We start from the raw sequence: 22,753 nt of genomic DNA on the forward strand, positions 1-22,753 counted from the left end.
TTCAAATATTAAATAAGATTGAATAATTCAAATAAAAAAGTTTCAGAAATTAAAATAGTGAATAATGAAGCATTTCAGTATAGAAACTCTTAACAATTAACAACAAAGAATATAGATATGTTTGATCCACGAGGAAAGATTGAATTTTTTTTTCAGAATAATGAAGTAGGTAAAGATCACCAACTAGTCACTAAACAAAACCCTGCAAAATTGACGAAGCTAAATTGTAGAAATGAAGGTAATCGATCTTCTTCAACCTTTAGTTTTTCGTTCTTTCTTTTTCTTCTTCTCCTTTGGCTTATCGGTACCCTCAGTTTTTGGTCGTTTCTGTTCTTGTTTCTCCACCTTTGGTATCTGGGTATTCTCCTCAGTTTTTGCACGTTTCTTTTCATGTTTCTCCTCCTTTGGCTTCTCTTTGTTCTCAGTTTTTAGACGTTTCTTTCCACGCTTCTCCTTTGGCTTCTCAGTTTTCCCTTCAATTTTATTTGCTTTCTTTTTCAGCATCACATTTGGCTTCTCCGATTTCCCCTCAGTTTTATGTTGTTTATTGTCCCGCTGCTCCTTGGGCTTCTCTTTTTTCCCCTCAGTTTTTTGCGGTTTCTTCTCCTGCTTCTCTTCTTTTTTTATATTCTCATTGTTGGAGCGGCTAAGCATCCTCTGTGGCCAATGAGACCAACAATGCCTTTACTCACATGTTGAGCAACATCAAATGTAATTTTTTACTTAAGAACAGACATCGCTAAGCCTAGTCGTTTGGTCAAGTTAGATTAATGCTGAAACAATAGGAAGAGAGAAATAACCTTCTTCCTCCTCTTGGCCCGTTGTCGCCACGCTGACTTTTTCTTGGGTGAACTTGATTCCTGAAGATTTTAGTTGGATGAACTATATCAATGTGGGAATTGGGTCTTCAAAAACACACATTGAAACCAACAGGAAACAAAAACAAAATGACTGTTTAGATTTGAGTACCTTGGCAAGAGCTACGATCCGTGCATACCTCTCTGCATGAGTCTCTTGCTCTTCTTCAATTTCACCATCACTATTAAGCATCACTTTGAGCGTTCCAACTTGAAATTGTTTCTTGAAACGAGCATGCGCCTTAATGCAAGGAGAAATAAAAGTGAGTAAACACAAAAAGAAACAATAACAGATGAAGTACTATTTTAGTAAGGAGTGTTAGCAGGTTGGTTCCACTGAATTCTTCCAAAAACAGAATAGATCCAAGTTCAAGTTATTAAGAACAAGCTTTCTGAACATTAATGAACAACTGACGGTCAATACTATAAGACAAAAACTGAGAAAATACCTGATGTTAAATGAAAGTAAAATAAAAGCCTTAATAACATTCCTCTTGTTTACATAAGGACCGATCAATTTCATCACTGATATATCTCAGGAACTCGAGTAACAATAAAATGTAAATTAATGATATGAGCTACAAGAGAAGCTCAAGCTAAATGCTTCTTATTGCAAGTGCAGCATGAAACAACTATACATGTATGCATATGCAATTTTGTTACCTTTGAACTGAGGTGTCTCTTAACTGTCTCGTCGCTTAAGCAGATAACTTTTGGGCAGAGACGGCACTTGAAAACTGACTTATGTTTCAAGATAAAAATGAGATCAGCTTGAATGGGATCATTGCAATCAACAGAAATGTCACCAGCATTGACCGTCCCATATTTTTTAGCTTCTGCGCCAACAATTGGTTCACTAGATCTAATGTTAGGATGAACAGCTGCAGAGATATCATCTTTCACATTAGCAAGACAAATAAACAAAGGAGAAAATTTGCTTCACATATGGCAGGGCAGAAAATTAAAGAGAAGATATAATCTTTGAAGAATAGACAATCTAGAACTAACGTTTGCTATATGCTTAGAAATTAAACAAAAGCTTTAACAAATCTAATCACAATTTTGAAGAATAGACAATCAACAACTGACATTGGGCATATGCTAAGGAATTAAGCAAAAAGGCACCAACTTTGATTAAAGACTCAGATGTACGAGTTGATTATCGGTAAAAGTTCACAGTCATCCAGAAACCAACTGAATACATAACAATATGGAGAATCTCTCAGAGGGAAACTTATCAAAATCAGAACCTAGTCATCAAATTCAACTAGCGATAGCAAGATCTAAACCTTATAGCTAGAAGATGGGATATGCGAGAGAAACAGATCAAACCAGAAAAAGGGAAGCGGCGCTGCTGCATCTCGTCTTCTGAATCTTCTCCATCTTCATCATCTTCATCTGCGTCGGAGTCGCTGGAATCCTCGATTACCCCTACTTCTTCTGTCTCCGTCTCCCCATGCGGTTCTACTTCCCTGTCCGACTGGACCTCCGAAACGGAGTCGGAGTCCGAATCAGAAGACGAGGAGGAATGACCATCCCGGTCGACGTGTTCATGCCTGTAGAACCGCCGCTTAATCATGAGTAGCTAAGAAAATGGCAGCTCGCGAAGGTGACGGCGGCTCGCGAAGAGGGTATGGGGTTTAGGAGGTTAGGTTTCTTTCTCAGGTTTTCGGTGTTTTTTTTTTTTCTAATTTTAAAAAGCACGGCGGGGCACGCCTGTAATTTAGGTAATTTATAAAATATCTTTTTAATTAACAAAACTGACGGAAACGGAAGTGAGGCCAGTGAGCGATCGGGCGGCGATCCCCTTCATCCTTCCTCTCCCCGTCGCTATCTTCCTTCTTCTCTTCTCCACGTGACGTCACTGCACCAGCGACAGCCCCTATTTCTCGTTGCCCTCCGCCGATCCTCCACCACACACGAGCGGCGGCGACAACTCTCCCATTGCCCCTCCCGATCTGCCCTCTCCTTCTGTCGCACAGCCTCCAAAGCCAGTAGAAGGCCGAGCAACGCCGCCCCTCCCTTCCCCCTCTCCTCTCCGGCACCCTCTCTCTCTCTCTCTCTCTCTGTTCACGCGGCCGTCGCCACCCGAAGTCGAAGAAGAGCTGAGATTTACACCGCCGACCTTCATTTCTCTCTCCTCTTCGGCATTCTCTCTTTCTCCCTTTCTGTTTTACGGCTCTGTTTTGGGCCGAGCCAAGAGGGACTACTGGCCTTCCCAAATTAAAGGTAAGAATTCGGTGAGTAATTGTATGGTTATTATTGGAGGAATCTTGGTTATTTTGAACTAATCACGATATTCAACTGACTTAAGCATTTCGGTGGTAATTTTCTTGTATTGAGGATGCAGTACAGATTTGCTATCCTTATAATGATTAGTGATTATTCTCATCGTTTGCTACTTGTTACTAACATGTCATGTGTGATATACTTACGCTAACACAGAGAATTTATACTTGTTATATATGTTGTTATCCTTGTATTAATATTCAATTTCCTGCCCGTTAGATCACTTATCCAATTGCTACCATGGATACCGAGAAAGCTCTTGCTCTTCTTCGATCTAGGCTCTATGACCCTAACTATGTCCATGCAACCTTCAAATCCTCCGAGGAGAGCAACTACTGGTAGTGCCATCAGATCTCCCACCTCAAACCCTCCAATTTTTCCTTTGCCATTATTGATTCGGTAGATTCTACTATTTCTCATTTTGTTTATTCCTGGATCTCTAAGAAAATATTTTTCATTCATTTTCAGCAAATTGAAGTTTCTTATCATGAACTCTATTTCGGATTCTTGTAACAACTCTATCCTCCTCCTTGGTCCTCGAGGATCTGGAAAGGTTGCGGTAAGGCCTTCAGTAAAAAATCTACATTTTAACCTTCATCATCTTTCCACTACACGTACACAATCAACCTTTTTGTTGTTCAGGTAGTTGACTTGGTCCTTGAAGATTTGAAAACTCAACACCCTGATTCAATTTCTGTGGTATGGTATAATGTTTCTTGGTTTCTGTTGCCTTTTCACCGGTTCATTTTTTTTCTTGTTCTATTGTGCTTTTGTAGTAAGGGATCTTTAAGTATATAGCAATGTGTTTTTTGGGTTCCAGATCAGGTTGAATGGACTACTCCATAGCGATGACAACTTTGCACTGAAAGTGAGATCTTTATCAAATCTGCTTTGTTTGTTCAATTTTCTTCACTTTTCTGATTGTTAAAATTTTCTAGTGTGTAGATAGCCCATGCAATTGTGTTGTGCTTATATGGAGGGAAGAAAGTAGGGAGGAAAGGAAGTAGTTTAAGTTTGGGAAAAAACAAAGTAAGAAGTATACTATCATATTTCAGGCAAATTAAAAGTAAGTTACTTATGTTAGTTATGGATCTTTCCCTCAACTTCCACAAAATTTTGGCTGAAATAAAATGGAGGATTTGGATGAGGTGATATTATTTCTCCCCTTATCTTCCTTCCAAGTAAAGAAGATGATTTGACAATTCGATTCATTTTCCATTTCTTACCCACTTATTTCATCCAAGTGAATACCATGATACTTGTGAGCTTCAAATGTCAAAGAAAAGAGGATGTCTATGAATATCTGAAAAGGAACTATTAAGTTGCTATGGTGAATTTGCATAGAATTGAATTGATTTTAGTATAGAATAGAGGAACCAGTGGAAGGGAGAAGGGAATAAGAGGCTGGGGGTGGGAATGATCTTGCATGTCTCCCTCTCCCTTCATATTCAAACTTTGCTATGCTCAAAATGCAGAAAGGATATAGTTGTTTTATTATAAATTACTATTTTACCAAATTATTTTTATTTTATGGTTGTTTTATATGATAAATTGGATTATTTTAGTCTTAAATGTTCCTTTATTTTTCCCTCCACCAATATCATCCATATGAGAAAGATACTCTCCTCCTCTCACTCCCTTTCCTTCCCTCTTATTCCCCTTGCCAAACAACTCACAAACTATAGGATAAAATGTGATTGAATTGAATCTTTGGTTTTAGAGCATCTTTGTTTAGTGATATAATCTTTCTCATTTTCATAGTAGACCAAATTTTTATATGTAGTATAGTAAGGTCCCCTCCCCTCTCTCAATTTGATCACAAAATTCTGTCTCATTCATATAATGACAAAATGATGAAATTGCTGTTCCTCTTGGCTTATAAGCTTTAGGTCAGTCAGATATACCTTGAAATATCTCTTTCTAGATCTCATCATGACATCAACAAGTTATGCTTTGAACTCTGTTTGCTTTTTTCATGATAATTTGTATTGCTAATGACATTCACAAAGACATATATGCTGTTTCAGGAAATAGCTAGGCAGTTATGCTTGGATCACCAATTATTATTTTCTAAGATGGTATATTTAGTCCTAATGTTTTTCAGTGTAAAAAATTTATAATATACTTTATAGTTATCCAAGGTATGAACTCTAGATCTCATTGTGTTTTCTAGGCTTCATCAGATGACAATGCTGGATTCATGATTGATATGTTAAAGTAAGTACAGGTTTTCACCAACTTTTATTTTCCATGTTTAAACTTAAAAGTCTCTGAGAAGTTTCTTCTTAGCACACTCAACTTCTAATTGAATTTTCATCTTTTTTTATTTTGCCATGGACAGGGAGTGTGGATTATCTCACAAATCAATAATTTTTGTCTTGGATGAGTTTGATCTTTTTGCTCAGGTACGAGTAGTAACTTTTAGCCACTTACAGAATTCTGTGTAGGTACTTATTTACTTGCTTCTGTTCCTTGTCAATCCTCCTTTGTTGTTCCATTTTTATCTCATTCTTTGCTTTATTCTAAACCTTTGAGCTATTTGATACATGTGTATTCAGGGGAAACAACGATTACTTTATAGTTTGCTTGATGCAATGCAAACAGTGTCTTCACAGGCTGTAGTTATTGGTGTTAGCTGCAGATTGGTATGTAGCCTCCACATTTCTCACTTTTCTTTATATTCATGTTCATGGCAATATACACTGGGCCACCCGTATTTTTTAATCTCTTCTATAACATGTGTGTTGAAAATTTAAAAAGGACAAGTAAAAGAAAAAATAAGGAAACATTTGAGTTAAGAAAGTGGAAGGAAACATAATTTCTTTTGATTTCTATCCTTTTTTTTAGATATATTTTTTAGTGAAGAAATAATTATGAACCACTCAAGGTTTCCTAAGTAAACAATTGTTTTTATGTATATTATTATTCTTATTATTCCACTATTTGACTCATTGCTGGTTCTACTTGATAAAGCCACTCATGTCTTTCAGGATGCCGACCAACTTCTTGAAAAAAGAGTTCGATCTAGGTTTTCTCACAGAAAACTACTTTTTGTTCCTCCTTCAAGAGAAGATGTAAGAAGGTGATCATATTCTCTAACTTATGATGAATTGCTTATAATGTCAAATATCTTTCCAAGCAGTTAATCTTCAGTTTTCTTTATTGACATGTTATTCAGATTGTTGGAGCACATATTATACTTGCCAAAAGACATAGGTCTCCTCTCTAAATATGTTGCAGAATTCAACTCAAAGATTCAGGTGTTGTCTCGATCCCATCGTTACATTCAATATTATTGTGTAATAGCCAAAACCACAGAGACTGCTACTCGGTATTGACAAATAGTCCTGCAAGTCTTTTGTACAAATTTGATTTTTAGCATGATTTTGAGGTGAGCTTATTGGCAGTATGATGGATTTACTTGGATAGATGACATGTAAAATGATCTAGGACTCATGATTTTGATGTGAGATTATTGTAGTATCATGGATTTACTCGTATTTATGAGATGCAGAACCCTCTAGGACGCATGGATATGCCATCTCAGTTCTCACATAATTTCACTTAAAATAGGAGAATTCACAAATTTATCTTTGCCTTTATTATTTTTTGTTATTATTATTATTTTCATGATCATTGAGTTGTGCAGTAATGAATTAATTAGTATAACTTGCAGGATATTTTAAATGACAAAAAATTCCAAGAAATCCTTGATTCCATTTTATTTATTGATGGAGCAATTAATAACTTGGTGCAGTTTCTGTAAGTTTGTTTATCATTTTTTTTCACGATTGAAACACTGTATTTCTTTTAATTTTATAGTTCAACTTTTGAAAATTTTTTCTTCAGATTCCGAGCTGTATCTTCTATGAGCTTAGAATCTGGTTTGCTATCCCTGGAAAATTTCAAAGATTCCCACTTATGTTACCAGAGGCAGCCCAAGACCCAGATCCTTGAAGGTTAGTTACTTGTATTATTTGCAGTTTAATCATAATATTGCCCTTCAATTGGAGTTGCAGGGGTATGGGGGTTAGAGGGACTTAGTAGAAAATCCTAGTTAACATCAAGTTATTTAAGTATTTCTCCCTTTTTTGCAGTAGTGAATTAGGAAATTTTGAATATTACTATTGATATAGCATTGTGAAAGTTTGATAATGAGGATAAATTCATATCCCAAATAGTTGGAACTATCATTGGGTTTCATGTGTTCTTTTTATTATTATTTTTATTTTTTTATTATATGTTCTAAACAATTAAATAAGTCTGTATGAGAATTCTTAGTGTCTGGAACATGGTTGAGCAGGTGTCTCAATTCTGGAACTATACATTCTAGTGTGCATGAATAGACTGGAATGTAAAGAGCAGAATTCATACAACTTCAATTCTGTCATGAAAGGTAAGTCAAAATTTGTTCCCTTTATCATAGTGGTGTTAAAGGCCTAAATGAACTTCTCCTCTTCAGAGTATAAAGCCATCCATGAAGCCTATAAGACATCCGACAATTACAGAGACAGTGTATGTCTGAGGGTAGGTGTCTATCTTTCAAGCAAATATCATCATTACTTCTGCAGCCATAACTTTGTATTATCTAACTATTTTTTTAGGCTTTTGAACATCTCTTGGAACGAGAGTTGATTGGTTTTGTTGACAATAAGGGACGGAATTTATCCATCGAAATTCAACCAGTGAAACTTTTGATTTCACCTCACGAACTGTATCTGGGGTTGAAGTCACGCTCTTCATGCCCTGTAAGTGCTCTTTTGATTCCACAAGAATGATAGTTGGGAAATGCAATGATCATAATTCTTTTTTATCTCAGGCCATTCTTCAGAAATTGTTTGATCATGAGAGCTTCAGATAGTAAGATGATAACCTGTGGGTGTTGATACCTAACGATGTTGGTCCTGAAAATCTATTTTTGATACTGAACGACGCTGGTACTGAAGAATTTTGGTTAGCCATTCTGGTCAGAAGCTTGCTTGCAACTGTGCAGCACTCCTACTTGAACTGGTTTTTCTTCATCCGATACAAGCGGCTACTGTTATAGTAATCAAGGACCGATATGAATACAAACTTCTTCGAAGCTCAGGTTTCTTGAATGGAAGTAAATCACGCTGAGGATATGATGCACTGTAATGACTTTTCCCCTCGACAATGATGACTAAATGAACGGACTTAAACTCTAAGTGTGTCCTAACTACCTTGCCAATTGTTGGTGGTTTGTTAGAAACTCTTATCAGAGCAAGTTTAATATTATTATTCTTAATATTCTTTGATGAAAAATCCAAATGCTTTGATTTATGATTGAATTAGTTTTGACTAGACAAAGTCTCCCAAAATTGGCACAAGAGAGGATTCAATTAAACCACAAACTGACCCGGAGAAGAATACAAAAGTAAACAAATAGGAAAATCTTCAACTGCCTTCTCTATTTATAACCATTTGCTGGCATGCCTAAATCTATATAAATAGGAAGGTCAGGCAAGCAGTTGATGTAGTGCAAGATACATTACAACAAAATGAAGCTTAATTCATCCTCGTCTCACTTCCTCCTCGCCATCTTCCTTATCGTCAGCATCCTCTCCTCGATCATGATCACTGCCAATTCACGACAAATAGAATCACAAGGTTTGGTTCCTAAACTCATCTTCATTTCTGTAATGCATAATGTGATTCAACTTGCTTATTGCATAACATATTTCGTTATCTTTGCCCTCGCAGTCGATGAATTAACTCATTCTGAAAGTGGACGCGAGGGCATGGCTACAAAAGGAAGTATTGGAGCCCTCAAAAGAGCGTCCCCTTTTACACCACCCGCACCAACCGGCAACCGTCATCCCGATCCTTCTTTCGGTCATCCTTAACAAACATATACCGATGCATTTTGATATTAAATTGGTTGTAAATCTATGTGCATGAATAAATGCATACATATATATGATGTACTATCATCGTATCTAAATCCTATAAAAATTTAACTTGATTATCAATACAATTGAACAAGAGATGTGCCTCGCAAGGCACCCATGCTTTTGAGTTTTCTTGCTCTGGGTCTTTTTCAGTATTAAATAACTGAATTTTTACTCATAAATTAATTATATTTCCAACTAAAGTGGGACTTCTGGAAGAATGAGACTTTTGCTCAAAAACAATTGAAAATATTTGTGCAAATTTGGCTTTCACATACTAAATTCAATGCTAATTCAGTGTTTGACTATCTAACTGATTCGGCATTTGATGCTCCGCACCACTATAGATTCGACATTATTGATTTAGAGTCAACGGTGTCCCTCTCTCAGATTGTCAACCATTTGAAGTTTGAAGGAGGCGGCTAAGGATCTGCACATTGACTTCATCTCTGAAGCAATGTGAAAGTTTATCTCCCGGTCGTTCAATTTCACTGCGACGCCGGCAGCCGCCTATTTGATCAGTAATATTTATCTATAAATGTACATTGGTTTGAAGCAGATCAATTGCACAAAGAGTTTCAAGATGTGGAGCAGCAGAAAGTTGAGCTTCCTCCTCGGCCTGATCCGGTTCCTGCTCCTTCTCCAAGCTCCCACAGCTGCCATGGCAGCGAACCCTTTCAGAGCAGACTGCGGCGGCGACGCCTACAACTCGAGTAGCAGCTTTGGCAGAAGCCTAAGCGATCTCTTGTCCTCCCTCACTTTCCTTTCGTCCACCTCTAACTCCGCCAACGCCACCGCCGGAGCCGGTAGCGACTCCGTCTACGGCTTATACATGTGCCAAGGCGACCTCTCCGGTTCCAACTGCCAGAGCTGCATCCAGACGGCCGTCGCCGGCGCCAACCAAAGCTGCCCGGGAGTTCGCCGAGCGATCGTCTACTACGACCAGTGCCACCTCCGCTACTCTGACGCAAACTTCTTCGGCGTCGTCGACGCTGACGGATTCAACATGACCAACCCCTTGGAGGTAACCAGTTCGCGGATGGCGTTCAACGTATTGTCCGATTTGGTGCAGGCGGCGCCCCTGCGACGGCCGCTCATGTTTGCCACCAACGTGTCGGATATGTATCCCCTATTCGCCCTGGCTCAGTGCACGGCCGACCTGAGCCCCGACGGCTGCCGGAGATGCTTGACGGCGAGTCTGGCGGCCATCGAGAACTGTTGCATCCAGAGGAAAGGGTGGCGGTATCTCTCCCCGAGCTGCTGGATAAGGTACGAGCCCACTCCGTTCTTCGGCAATTACCCCAACAACTTGAGCACGTACATCATCCGGAGCCAGTGCTCGAACATCGACATCCAATCCAACAGCCTCAGCGCTAGGACGGCCAATTTAAGAGGCCTCTTCGACGACCTGAGTGCTCAAGCTCCGGCGACGGGATTCTACAGCGCTTCCGCCGGAGACGGCAGCGATAGGATGTACGGCCTCGGGCTTTGCGCCGGGGACGATGCGACTCGCGGCGAGTGCGCGGCGTGCCTCGCCACAGCGGGGCGGGCCATAGCGAACGAGTGCCCCAACAAGACGGAGGGGTACATGTGGTACGGGCCATGCTTCTTGAAGTACTCGCAGCAGCGCTTCTTCGGCGAGCTAGACACCGACGTGCACACCTTCTGCGGCGGCGCGGCGCCGGTGACCGCGGAGTTCAGTCGTGCTACAGAGGCGGGAGCGCGGAGCATCGCGCAGGTCGCGTGGGGCAGCCCGTCGATGTACGCCGCCGGCGAGGTGGTGGTGAACGCGACGGCGAGGAGCTACGTGCTGGCGCAGTGCACGCGGGATCTGACGGCCGACAGATGCCAGATTTGCTTGGGCGGCGGGATCGGGAGGATGACGGCGTCGTGCGGGGCGCAGAGCGGCGGCTGGCAGTACTTGACCGGCAGCTGCACCGTCCGCTACGAACAATTCCGCTTCTTCAACGATCCATCCGCCTGGATCGCACCAGGCAATTCTCCCCCTTCTTCAACCTTCGATTTGCTACTTCTTCGACTTCAATCAAATGTACATTTTACAGGAGGAGGAGGAAGATCATCAAAGGCCAGAATCATCGCCATTGTTCTTCCAATCGCCGGAGCTTCACTCTTAGGAATTCTTCTCCTTTCCGCATGGAATCTGAGGAGAAGAAAAGGTAAAAACCAATCAGTCACTCAACACTCGAAGATTCTGAAGACTGAAAACACATACTGAATTTGTCTTACAGCAAGAAGATCAATTCCCCAACCAATCGATCTCGAGTCCTTGGAAGGCAGAGACTTAATTTTCATGGGACTGGCCGCCATTCAAGCGGCCACCGACAACTTCTCCATTGAAAACAAGCTCGGAGAAGGTGGATTTGGAGCTGTTTACAAGGTGCTAATTAAACTGCTTCTTTCTTTCCCCTTAATTTTCTCCATTGATTATCACTGGTTGAATCCATCATGATGTTCTCAGGGAGTCCTGATCGATGGGAAAGAAATCGCAGTCAAAAGGCTCTCACAGAGATCCAAACAAAGCCTTTCTGAGTTCGAGAATGAAGTGAAGCTGGTCGCGAAGCTCCGGCACAAGAACCTTGTGAGGCTGTTGGGATGCTGCGTGGAAGGAGAAGAGAAGTTGCTAGTCTTTGAATACCTTCCTAATAAAAGTCTAGATGCCATTTTATTTGGTTAGATTTTATCTTAGATTTTTTTACTTTATATAGAAATACTTTAAAATTCTCAAACTAGTTTTCCTTTTCGTCGATAGATCCAAACAAGCGCTCGCAATTGAGTTGGGAGATGAGGTTTATCGTAATCTCCGGGGTTGCGAAAGGCCTTCTCTATCTCCACGAAGACTCACTTCTCAAAATCATTCATCGGGACCTCAAAGCTAGCAATGTACTGCTCGATAAAGACATGAACCCTAAGATATCGGACTTTGGCTTGGCAAAGGTTTATACCACAGAGGAAAGTGACATGAGCGCACCTAGAATTGTTGGGACTTAGTAAGCGAATCTAACCCTCTATTGCTCTTTAATAATAGCTATTGTTTTCGTTTAGTAATGAAAGTTCTTTTGCGATATTGATACAGTGGATACATGGCTCCTGAATATGCTATGGATGGATGTTTCTCCGTGAAATCTGACGTATTTAGTTACGGTGTTCTCCTATTGGAAATTATAAGTGGAGAAAGGAATGGAAGAGGGTATGCGGAACAGTATGGACAAAACCTCCTTGGACGTGTAAGTAGATTGATTGTATTCCTCCATTAATACTCTTCCTACTCCAAAGCATCTAGTAATACAACTGCTTCCATAGGCTTGGGAGTTATGGAACGATGACAAGGCAACCGAGCTTGTGGATTCAATGCTCGATAACAACGAATGCCAAGCTAAGGAAGCCATGAAATGCATCCAAATAGGTTTGTTGTGTGTTCAAGAAAACATAGAACAAAGGCCAACTATATCGGAAGTTGTTCTCATGCTGCAAAGTGATCATATAGTGCTTGTTCGACCGACAAAACCCCCAAACTTCGCAAGGGGATATCGAGTTTCCTAGGTAACCAACTAAGAACTTGAGCTTAATGGTGTATGATTTATGAATTCGGATGTTGATAGTGTGAATATTGAATGGTGAAGGAAGATGGAATATGATAAAATTGATGGATTATTGTGATCTTATATATGTATTATTATATAATATATGATCATGCCTAAAATGGATGGAGATGATGCTGGACGTGTGGCTCTCGTGTGAACTAAATGAAGACTTGCCGTTATATTCAAGTGACTCCCAAGTGCTCTTGCATGCAAGAAGAACATTATCGACCGGGTTAGAAAAGGAGTTTCCGGTGTTGGTCCTCTGACATTCAAGTCAATGATCGGTTTTAGGAAATGAATAGTGGAAAGGACAGCAGCGCTAGGTGTGTAAAATTATATAGCATCACATACCTGTGCCCGTAGATGGAGACCCTTTTATATAGTGTTACTGTTTGTTTGTATATGAATTTTAAAACATTTCAAAAAAGGAAAAAGGACAAACTATAAAAAGGCTTTGACACCTTTCTCAAAATGGACTCGTAATTTCTACGATTGATAGAATGGAAGCTTCAAATGTGCAACTTATATACAAAATATTCATTGTCCTCCATAGCACAAAATGTCAAAAAGGAATATGAGGTCGTTGGATCACGGAGTCCACAATAGGCTCACCCGACAAGCCAACTTTTTTATAGTGTTACTGTTTGTTTGTATATGGATTTTAAAACATTTCAAAAAAGGAAAAAGGACAGACTATAAAAAGGCTTTGACACCTTTCCCAAAATGGACTTGTAATTTCTACGATTGATAGATGGAAGCTTCAAATATGCAACTTATATACAAAATATTCTTTGTCCTCTATGGCACAAAATGTCAAAAAGGAATATGAGATCGTTGGACCACGGAGCCCACAATAGGCTCACCCGACAAGCCAACTGAGTCCTTAATATAGTCTGATCGACCATCACTCGCAAGAGCCACCCGATCAACTTTGGTGAATGCAGTCGGCGACTTGGTCTTCCCTCGGGCAGACCAAGCGTCCAATATGTTTGATCAGGTCATATGTTCGATCGACTAGAGCACTCGGTCGAGCTCGTTATTACTTGGCTTCGCGCTTCATCAATGCTTAGGAGTTTGGGTAGACCAAGCATCCATTATGTTCGATCGGGCCATATGTCCAATCAATTGGAGCACTCGGTTGAGCTCGTTAATACTTGGCTTTGAGCTTCATCAATATTTAGAAGATTGGGGCTAGAGGCTCGATCGACCATAGCATCTAATCGAGCAAGTTCTCGATCTAAATGAGGATACACCTTGGCTCAGCATGTTGACCTCCTCTTGACTTATGCTAGCCGACCTCTTGAACTTTGACCCACATGAGGAGGAAGGGGGGGGGGGGTCCACCTTAACTACCGTATCGCAAGCCTCCTCTTCAAATCTAGTTGAAGGTGTTAGTGCAATCGACCTCCAGGGTTTTAATATCCGACAAATATGTTTAATGGAGCTTGATCAAGGGAAGCCTTAGTCGCGACTAGGCAAGGGTGAGAAGTCAATCGAGTGACTAGTCCTAACTACGGTTAGGCAAGGGAAGTCCTAGTTGCGGCTAGGCAAGAGAAATCTCGGTAAATCATAAAAGTCAAGTAAAAGGATTCGATAGGTCTGGAGGACCCAATATCGAATCCCTAGTGGGCCGATCAAATACTGAGTCTTGGTGAATGAATCCAAGTGGAGAAAATCCTAGAGGGAGGTAACTCTAGGTTCTGATGAGTGAAGCTAGATGGAGAAAATTCTAGAGGGAGATAACCTTCGGAATGAGAAGTCTTGAAGGAGTAAATTCCAAGCAAAGTTGATCAGATGGTTTCTGGTGTACTGCGTACTGTCGACTGGACCAACGAATCTTGGTAAATCCAAGTTTAGTTTTACCACACTATTGTGCATTAATATTATTGTTGTTGGCTAATGTAGTATTGCAGGAAAAACCTTAGTGGATCATGGATCAGACACTGAGTAGATAAAGTCCAAATAAGTCTGGAGGACCATGTTTAGCATGTAGGTTGAGGTAATCAACTGGAGTGGAGTGACAAGAGGCTGTGTTCCGGGAAGGGACAAATCGTAGGTCACTGATCCAACTGAAGAAACCGGGAGATTTCCAAGTTGAGAGTAAGACAGATATTACTGTCTATTACTCATGCATCATATCTATGTGCTAACTTTGTGTTGCAGGGATATCTATTATATACTGTGCATCTAACTTTGTTTTGCATAATCCAAGTGGATCAGTCGACCGAACCAGATATGTTAAGCATACTGGTAAATTCATTCTCAGCAGAAGTTGGAAACTTCAAGGAGCGGTCGACCAATCATTATGTTCAGTCGATCAATCAATTAAATGCTCTTAATGACACAAAGATCGGATCTCGGCAAAGAAGGAAAACACAGTGTTCAGTCGACTAATAGAGGGTACGATCGACCGAACGAATCAATCGACAGAAGGGTTTTTCAATCGACCAATCAACACTTATAAAAGCAAGCCTAGAGCACCGAGCCGAAGGAACTTTCTACATTCCTCTATTCTACTATATTGCTTCTCGTGTTGCTTCTATTCTTCTACTTAGCGTGCAAGCTACATCACCAAGAAACTCCAACAATCTTCGTTGTTGTATTGTCGGTATTTTTATTTTAGCTTGCATTCTATTGTATTAAATTCATTGTACAAATTACTTCTTTCGGAAAGTTTTGGAAATAAGAATTATAGTGAATTGTTCAACGGTACGATCAAGGATCGCAGGTTTGAGTAGGAGTCAATGTAGACTCCGAACAAAGTAAAAATAATCTTTGTCTTTGTCTCTTTTTATTCCGCTACTAATACTCTATTTCCATTTTATGAATACGATAAAAGAAGTTTTTAAGAAGAGATATCCCCCCTGGTGTCCCCCTCTGTCACTCCTTTTTGATCCTTCAGAAGGAGGTTGCAAGTCTGACTGACTGGACTCTAATGTAGCTTGTACTTCTTGTTCTCTGAACGTGCGTTCATTTGCTTCAAACAATATTATACTTAGCCGCTAAGATTTTTGAGACCCTAATATTTCTCGGCTAGACTGTCCTATTTTGTACTTTCATTCATATTAAGCTGATAAAATACTTAACTGCTGTTGCTTTATGTGCCCTTATCAAACACTCATTTTTTGAACCACCACTCGGCTCTAGCTAATGTCATCCTGACATCTTGGAAATTGAGAAAAATCACTACGAAGAATGATGAGCATAACTTTTTAGCATAAGTTTATTTATTGCCTCACATCCCTCGTAAATGTGGCCTATATCTTATCGACACATGTTGTACGACTGCATAGAAGAATATTCGATATGATAGACTACTATTGTGATTCGATGCAACTGTAAGCGGCTTAAATTCGACGATCTAGATTAAACCTCTCTCCTCTGTCCTTTTGATCGAACGGCTGTGAGCAGCCATCATTAGAGTTTTTAACTTGCATATTTTAACGTCACTGTACTGCTTTCTTCTTTCTCTTCACCTTCTACTTCTTCATTTTCTGCTTGCCTTTGCCAACAATCAGTTGCATCTTTTACTCCTCTAGCTTCTAGTAAGTTTCATTTCTTCTCTCCTTCTGATCCTTCCCGTCCTATCCTCATGGCCCCCGGTTTGTTGTCCATGGGCTTTGGTACACCTCTGTCGTCTCTAATCTTAATGACGACGAGGTGGACAAGATGCGTTATTCCTATCACCTTTCCCACGACCACCATATTGTGATTCCTTCTAGTTGCGATCATCCCCACCTTCCTCTAGTCGACTTCATCACTTTCTTTAAGGATCAATTAATGGTCGACCTCTGATTCCCTCTTCATCCTTTCTTTTCAGAAATTTATTTTTACTTTCATATTCCCCTACAATAATTAGCACCTAATTCTATTAAGTTACTGTGCAAGATTGTTGTATTATTCTACCTATATCGCATCCCTTTGTACCCTCGTGTCTTTCATTACTTTTATTATCCAAAGAAGTCTAAGTCGGACGTCTTCCTCTTCCAAGCCCAAGTGGGTGTTGTGCTTTTTGATAAAATGTCCACCTCTAATAAAGGTTGAAAATCACACTACTTCTTCCTCCGACCGTCCCATCCAATAATGTTACCTACCGGGTTACAAATGGAACTACCTAATCCTCTCGTACTGATCAAGTATCACTAGGAGTCGATCTACCTCGAGGCCTCCGCTAAGCTCGCCGGCCTAAATATCATATTCATAAAATTACTGACTAAGGGCACATTGTATATGTTTGGGCTAAGTCCTCGACGAGCTCAACTCCATAGCAACTTTAGTGAGCCATTCATCCTTCTCTTGCTGTTGGATCTAACTATATTTTTATTTTATAGCCAAAACCATGTGGAAGGCATTGCTGAGTGATTCCATGAAATTGGTAGATGATGAAATGGAAGCTTGAGGGGAAGTCAAGCTGGAGAGCCATAGGCTTTTGCTGGTCAGACCATCTGAGGAGCCAACCGATGAAGAGGGTGTGAGCCAAGCCGCAGGGAGTGATGCGACAGCAAATACTAAGGAGATGCCCCCACCACGACCTACCTTGATTCCAATAGCAGTTCCCTCAGAGTCCATGGCTTCTGCCAAGCCATTGATCTAGCGTCAACGCTGCAAAAGACACCGATCGACCACGTCGGTGCACTCAGTTTCTATAGTTTAGCAAACATCTGTTGTAGCTTCGACCATGTGACCGCCCTCCGAGCAGTGGGAGAGCTCAACATCTGCGATCCCTGAAGTTGGGGTTGGTCAACAAACCTAGGCTTCATCTAATCAGACTCCTTCCTTGTCTGAGCTACCTGTTGGACTAATTTCTCCCCAGCCAATTTCCTTTTTGATGCCTCCACCGACTAAGCCTGCACAACCCCTTTCTACAATACACTTGATGTAGGACCCTTAGCGATCGGCTTAAGGGAGTGAATAGCCCTGCAATGAAAAAAAAAGAAAAACCTTTCTCGAACTTTTATAACGTAATTAACATTAACACTTGCATAAACAAAAAATTAAGAAACTAAAAAGAAGAGGCACAACGAATTTACTTTGTTACAACTGAGGAGGTTGCTAATCCAAGGAAGATGAAAAACTCAGTAAAAATCTCCTTTGGGCGAAGAAACCTCTTACAGCAATTAAATCTCACAATTGAAAGTTAAACTCAAAAGAAAACGATAACAAGTGTTGTTCTCAACCTCTAGGACCATGGTTGTATTTATAACCCTGGTTGGAATGCCTGGAGTGGGATAAAACTTTATCCCTGTCGTAACAGATCATGCCATGTTGTGATTCGATAACATTTGAGTTCGGGCGCTCAGAGGCCGAGCACCTAGAGCCAAAAAGTCAACATCGTCTGGGTCTTCCACTCCGGTTCTACTCGCTTGGGTGATGTCGTCCATTAAGAATAGAGCTCCCCGAGCCCAACATCCCATATTTTCGAGTAAACTTCCGCTCTGGCTTCTCATCCCTTGGAAACGCCGCACGCCTCCTTCTCGTCTACTCGCGTATTCTTTTACAGCACCTCATCCCTCGAATGTATCAAACCCGTCAGCTCTTTCTCGTACCGTCCTTCTCGCTAGCTGCATCTTTTGCTTGACTTCTCGTGCTCCTAAGTTCCTGCACACTTAGACATAGAGTTAAAAACCAACAGAACCTAACCTGACTTGATTGATTATGTCAAAATTACTTTGGGGTATTAACACTTGACTCCCCTTTCCAAATCTATAAGCAAATCAAAATCTAGCTCCACCGAATTGAGTGAGTTGGGCAACCAGAAGAGAGTTCGGGTGATCTTTAGGCTATCTTGTCAGGATCTTCTATCTATGCACTCTGCCAAGTCCTTGGCCCAGGAGCATATAATAAAGATTCAAGGACCCTTGGCCCAAATTTGGGTGGATGCACGAGCCCGAGCGGCCGAAAGTTCCTCCGAGAAGCTAGTCGACTGTTTAAGTCAAGGCATTACTGGGTTGAATTTACTTGGTTCTCGTACCTTCTCCTTTCTTATTTGCTTCCTCTAACATTCTTTTCCTTTTGATAATTTTGGGTCGAGGGCTTACCACTCAGCCAAAAATTTGCCAAGTTGAGCCACGAGCACTATATTCTATAGGGCTCGGTCGAGGGAGCAAGCATATCCCAAGCCTCAACTGAGCGGTTGTCAGTAGAGGTGGCTCAACTAAAGAGAGAGTTAGACACCTAGTCAGAGCAACTATTGGGGTCTGAGTGGACTCTTACAATGGAGAAAGATAAAATCATGACTATGTTGTTCGGCTCGAGTGAATGCTGAAGCAAGTATAAAATTACGAGCCGCACCTCCACTTAACCAACACAAGAAAGCTTAGGGCCATAGATGATCTGGACCTCAAAAACAAGGAGGCCCGAGCTTTGGCCAAGAAGAAGGAAGAAACAAAGGCCAATCTTCTCTCTGAACAAGTCAGTCGAGTGGCTGAGTAGGCAATTAGTGCGGTTCAGCTCGAAGAAAAACAGCAAGCGCTCGACGCTAAAGACATTGAGCTAGAAGCTCTGAAGGCTAAGTTTGCCAAATATAAGGAAGAGGAGCCCGGTCGACTAGAGTCCTTTAGAGTAAGCACTTATGCTCGAGTGACTTTAATCAAATGCTGGCCAATCAGACTACCACAATGTTCAGCTATGGTCTAGATGGGGCCATCAAGCAACTAAGGGAGGGAGGTTATCTAATAGCTGATATCCCTAGAAATTTCATCAAGCGCTGAAAGATCATGGAGAACATCCCAGACGATGCTTTTCTTGATTTAGCCTAATGCATCTAAGTGTTAGAATGTATACTAAAAGTCTAACTTTTGTGTAAACATTTGTTTTGAAATAAGAATCACGTTGGTCAAATGTCTTTATTTATGTTAAATATAGTTGTTCATTTAATTTATATTGTAGATAACATAGTGTGTGATTTCACACAGAAGATCATGTTATCAGTTCCTTATAAATTATAAATAGTAGCTCACGACCAAAATAGATAGGGATAAACCATTGGAACAGTCGTAGTGTGATTTAGTATTAGTTTATCTTGACTATAAAATTACACTAGTACACTCTGAGTGTATTGAGCAGGACCATTTGAGGTTGTTCTTTTTATGCTGATTGCATAAAAGAACAGAACCTCTGTTATTATGGAAGTACGTACTCTTAATCCCGATATAATGACAAACACATATATTTAATATTTATTGTTGGACCCTGTGATTGTTTTGATATGATCAACCAAGTTATGTTAGGTCCTGTTTGTTATTTGATCCCTGTGTCTAAGTGTGAAGGAGCTTAGGCGCACAGGAAGTCGAGCGAAAGACGCAGCTAGCGAGAAGGACGGCACGGGAAGGGAGTTGACGGGCTTGGTGCATCCAAAGGACGAAAGAGCTGCGGAAGAGTACACCGGTGGACGAGAAGAACGTGCATGGTATTCGAGGGATGAGAAGTCGGGACGAAAGCCTGCTCGAGGATAAGGTCGGAAGTTGGGTTCGGGTGAGCCCTATTTCGATTGGCCGAAATCACCCAAACGCATGAAGCTTCAGAAGTCAAAACAAAGGAGAAAGCAGGCTAGAAATGAAGCTCAAGGCGCCTTCATCTCCACCTTGGAGGCGCCTTTATGCTTGTTTGAGGTGCCTCCACCTTGGAGGTGCCTTTATGTTTATTTGAGGTGCCTCCACCTTGGAGGCGCCTTCATGTTTGTTTGAGACGCATTAGCCCTGGTCAAAACGACCGTTGTCGACCGAATAGGGTTCTATCCATTCACCCGAGCTAAGGCGCCTTGGACCTCAGTTGGAGGCGCCTTCGACCTACGGGATAGACTTTCCAGGGGCTATAAAAGGACCCCTGGATTTAGGAATGATGATCAATCAAGTATTCAACTCTGTATTCATTTCTAACAATAGTTCTGAGCTTCTAGTGTGTAAAAGGCTTCTCCGCCTTCAGAAAAGGAGATCATTTAGAGCTTTTTCTATTGCCTTGGATTAACAACCCCCTGAGTTGTAACCAAGTAAATTGCTGAGTCTTTTTCTTTTAGTTTACTTTATTACTGTTGCATTTTCTTTTGAGTTGAAAGTCTTGAGGAGGGTATACTCTCTTATTTTTCAGGCAATTCACCTCCCTCTTGCCGGCCCCATTGCATCAACAAGTGATATCAGAGCTCGACAGCCTCAGAAGGACTAACCACCGACTAAAGCACAAAGATCAAGACGATGGCCAGCGCGAACATTCATCCCCCGAAGTTCGACGGAGACTTCGCTACGTGGAAATGCCGAATGGAGGTATTCTTTAAGACTGAATTTGATTTACTTTTAATAATGAAATATGGATATGTAGCGCCAAAAGACAAAGAAGAATACAACTGGATGAAGAAGGAGCAAGCCGATTTCGTGGCCAATAGAAAGGCGAAATTTCACTTGCTCAGCATTCTACCGCCCCAGGAGGTAAGTCGGATCGGAAGCTACAACTCCGCTAAAGACCTCTGGGATAAATTCCTGGAGCTCCACGAAAGCACCTCAGAAGCGAAGTTAGCAAGGCGGGACATCCTCCGGACTCAGCTGACGAATCTCCGGATGAACACCGGCGAGAAGGTAGCACAACTCTAAGCGAGAATCAAGGAGCTGATAACGCAATTGACAAATCTTAGCGAATCGGTAACGAACCGAGACTCTATCCGGTATGCGCTCAACGCCTTCCCTAGAACTCCAGAGTGGGTATCCTTAGTAGATGCTTACTACATCTCTAAGGACTTTGAGGTAAGTAGTTTAGAAAGTTTATTTTCTACTTTTGAACTTCACGAGTTTCGACTTGCAGAGCCTAAACAAGTAGAGAAGTCGAACCTCAACATTGCCCTAGAAGCCGAAAAGGATGATCCCGACTCCGAAGCGTCAATCGACGAAACCGAAGCGTCGCTACTGGTAAGACGTTTCAATAAATTTCTTAAAACTAATAAATTTCGATCGCAGTCAAGGAAGAATCAACATAACAAAAAGATGGTCCGATGCTACAACTGCAACAAGGAAGGGTACATCAAGGATGACTACCCCAAATTAAAGAAAAAGGATAAGGAAAAGTCTCGAAGACCGATGCCCTCTAAACGTAAGAGTTTGAAGGATACATGGGATGAATCTTCATCCTCGGAATCTGAAGTTGAAGCCTTCTCGGGAGTAGCACTGATGGCCAACCACCTTTTTAAAGAAACCAGCTCGGAGATGAGCATAGATGAAGGGGAAGGATCATCAGAAGAAGAAAGCTGTGACGAAGGGGGAGCATCACCAAGTGAGGTAAGTAAGATACATGCTCTAACCCCTACTCAGTCTTTTCAATTTATCAAAGTACTTACGAAAGATCTAGCAAAATTAGGAAAAAAAAATGCTGAATTGAAATTGAAATTAGCAAAAGCATGTCTCCTAGAAATGTATGATAATTTAAAATTAGAAAATAAAAAATTGAAAAATTGAAGAATAATCATGCATGCTTAAATAAATTTCCAAAATCAAAACATAGAACTTATGGAAAATTAAATTGGTATATTAGAAAACATCAGGGACAACTTAGAAAAGTTCCTAGAAACTATGTACCCCCTAAGTTTTTGATTAATCCAGCAGGAAGGAACCTTTACTGGATTCCAAAATCTTTACTAGATTAAAATTTTCTTTAAGTTAGAGCTTACAGCGAGAAAATTAAACAATGAGTTTCTTTATAAGACTTTGTCTAAGGAAGTGGTTGTTGCTCCAATAACCAAGAAGGTCTAGTGCCTCGCCACGACCTAAAAACCAAAATATTGAAATAAAATGTTTAATTAACTTTCTGGAAAAGCATTAAAATTGGAATTAAATAATGCTTTAGAAAGTTTTTTTTAAAAATAATTTTTTTAATTCATCAAAAATATTTTTAAAAGTTAGACAAATATTTCTTACATAAAATTTTTACTTAGGAAAATTCTTAAATAATATTTTTTTGCCTAAGTTAAAATTTCTTCTGAAATTAGAATTTTTTTTAATTTTCAGAAAATTATCTTACCTAAGTTTTACTTAGAAAAATTCTTAAATTGTTTATTTTTAATTCTTTCAAAAGACTTAGAATTTAGTTTGAACATGTTTTATACCCCGTTTTTGCT

The 22,753-nt window shown here is 40.5% G+C and overlaps 3 protein-coding genes across 4 annotated transcripts; 2 read left to right on the forward strand and 1 right to left on the reverse strand.

The window, feature by feature from the left end:
* Nucleotides 1-32: 32 nt before the first annotated feature.
* Nucleotides 33-2,542, reverse strand: LOC121970725 (DNA ligase 1-like). The gene is made up of 5 exons (XM_042521617.1): nt 2,190-2,542; nt 1,521-1,738; nt 970-1,098; nt 801-860; nt 33-657 (listed from the first exon to the last, which is right to left on the reverse strand). Exons 1-5 carry the CDS (start codon nt 2,434-2,436, stop codon nt 253-255), a joined length of 1,059 nt encoding a protein of 352 aa, XP_042377551.1. The 5' UTR covers nt 2,437-2,542; the 3' UTR covers nt 33-252.
* A 53-nt stretch (nt 2,543-2,595) lies between these two features.
* On the forward strand, nt 2,596-8,412 carry LOC121970724 (origin of replication complex subunit 4-like). 2 transcript variants are annotated; one of them, XM_042521614.1, is made up of 17 exons: nt 2,596-3,086; nt 3,366-3,484; nt 3,615-3,705; nt 3,789-3,845; nt 3,967-4,014; nt 5,174-5,224; nt 5,320-5,363; nt 5,488-5,551; nt 5,705-5,791; nt 6,137-6,228; nt 6,325-6,406; nt 6,811-6,908; nt 6,996-7,105; nt 7,450-7,542; nt 7,609-7,673; nt 7,751-7,894; nt 7,966-8,412. In XM_042521614.1, exons 2-17 carry the CDS (start codon nt 3,387-3,389, stop codon nt 8,005-8,007), a joined length of 1,266 nt encoding a protein of 421 aa, XP_042377548.1. In that variant the 5' UTR covers nt 2,596-3,086; nt 3,366-3,386; the 3' UTR covers nt 8,008-8,412. The 2 variants fall into 2 exon arrangements, with proteins under 2 accessions (XP_042377548.1, XP_042377550.1); XM_042521616.1 differs by having other exon boundaries at nt 6,823-6,908.
* Nucleotides 8,413-9,354: 942 nt separating this feature from the next.
* Nucleotides 9,355-12,890, forward strand: LOC121970726 (putative cysteine-rich receptor-like protein kinase 20). Its single transcript, XM_042521618.1, has 6 exons — nt 9,355-11,232; nt 11,305-11,453; nt 11,535-11,745; nt 11,826-12,063; nt 12,150-12,300; nt 12,377-12,890. The coding sequence occupies exons 1-6, from the start codon at nt 9,594-9,596 to the stop codon at nt 12,614-12,616; spliced, it is 2,628 nt and encodes an 875-aa protein (XP_042377552.1). The 5' UTR covers nt 9,355-9,593; the 3' UTR covers nt 12,617-12,890.
* The last annotated feature ends 9,863 nt before the right edge of the window (nt 12,891-22,753 follow it).

Source organism: Zingiber officinale, chromosome 4A (genome assembly GCF_018446385.1).
Source record: "Zingiber officinale cultivar Zhangliang chromosome 4A, Zo_v1.1, whole genome shotgun sequence".
NCBI lineage: Eukaryota > Viridiplantae > Streptophyta > Magnoliopsida > Zingiberales > Zingiberaceae > Zingiber > Zingiber officinale.

Bases quoted from the DNA above. Each gene is read 5' to 3' on its own strand.
- LOC121970725 (XM_042521617.1), bottom strand. From the start codon at position 2,436: ATGATTAAGCGGCGGTTCTACAGGCATGAACACGTCGACCGGGATGGT. The intron at 1,739-2,189 runs GTTTGATCTGTT...ATATCTCTGCAG, and splicing joins GCGCCGCTTCCCTTTTTCTG to CTGTTCATCCTAACATTAGA. The intron at 861-969 runs GTACTCAAATCT...TAAAATCTTCAG, and splicing joins GGATCGTAGCTCTTGCCAAG to GAATCAAGTTCACCCAAGAA.
- LOC121970724 (XM_042521614.1), top strand. From the start codon at position 3,387: ATGGATACCGAGAAAGCTCTTGCTCTTCTTCGATCTAGGCTCTATGAC. The intron at 3,846-3,966 runs GTATGGTATAAT...TTTGGGTTCCAG, and splicing joins ACCCTGATTCAATTTCTGTG to ATCAGGTTGAATGGACTACT. The intron at 5,225-5,319 runs GTATATTTAGTC...TGTGTTTTCTAG, and splicing joins AATTATTATTTTCTAAGATG to GCTTCATCAGATGACAATGC.
- LOC121970726 (XM_042521618.1), top strand. From the start codon at position 9,594: ATGTACATTGGTTTGAAGCAGATCAATTGCACAAAGAGTTTCAAGATG. The intron at 11,746-11,825 runs GTTAGATTTTAT...TTTCGTCGATAG, and splicing joins TCTAGATGCCATTTTATTTG to ATCCAAACAAGCGCTCGCAA. The intron at 12,064-12,149 runs GTAAGCGAATCT...ATATTGATACAG, and splicing joins CCTAGAATTGTTGGGACTTA to TGGATACATGGCTCCTGAAT.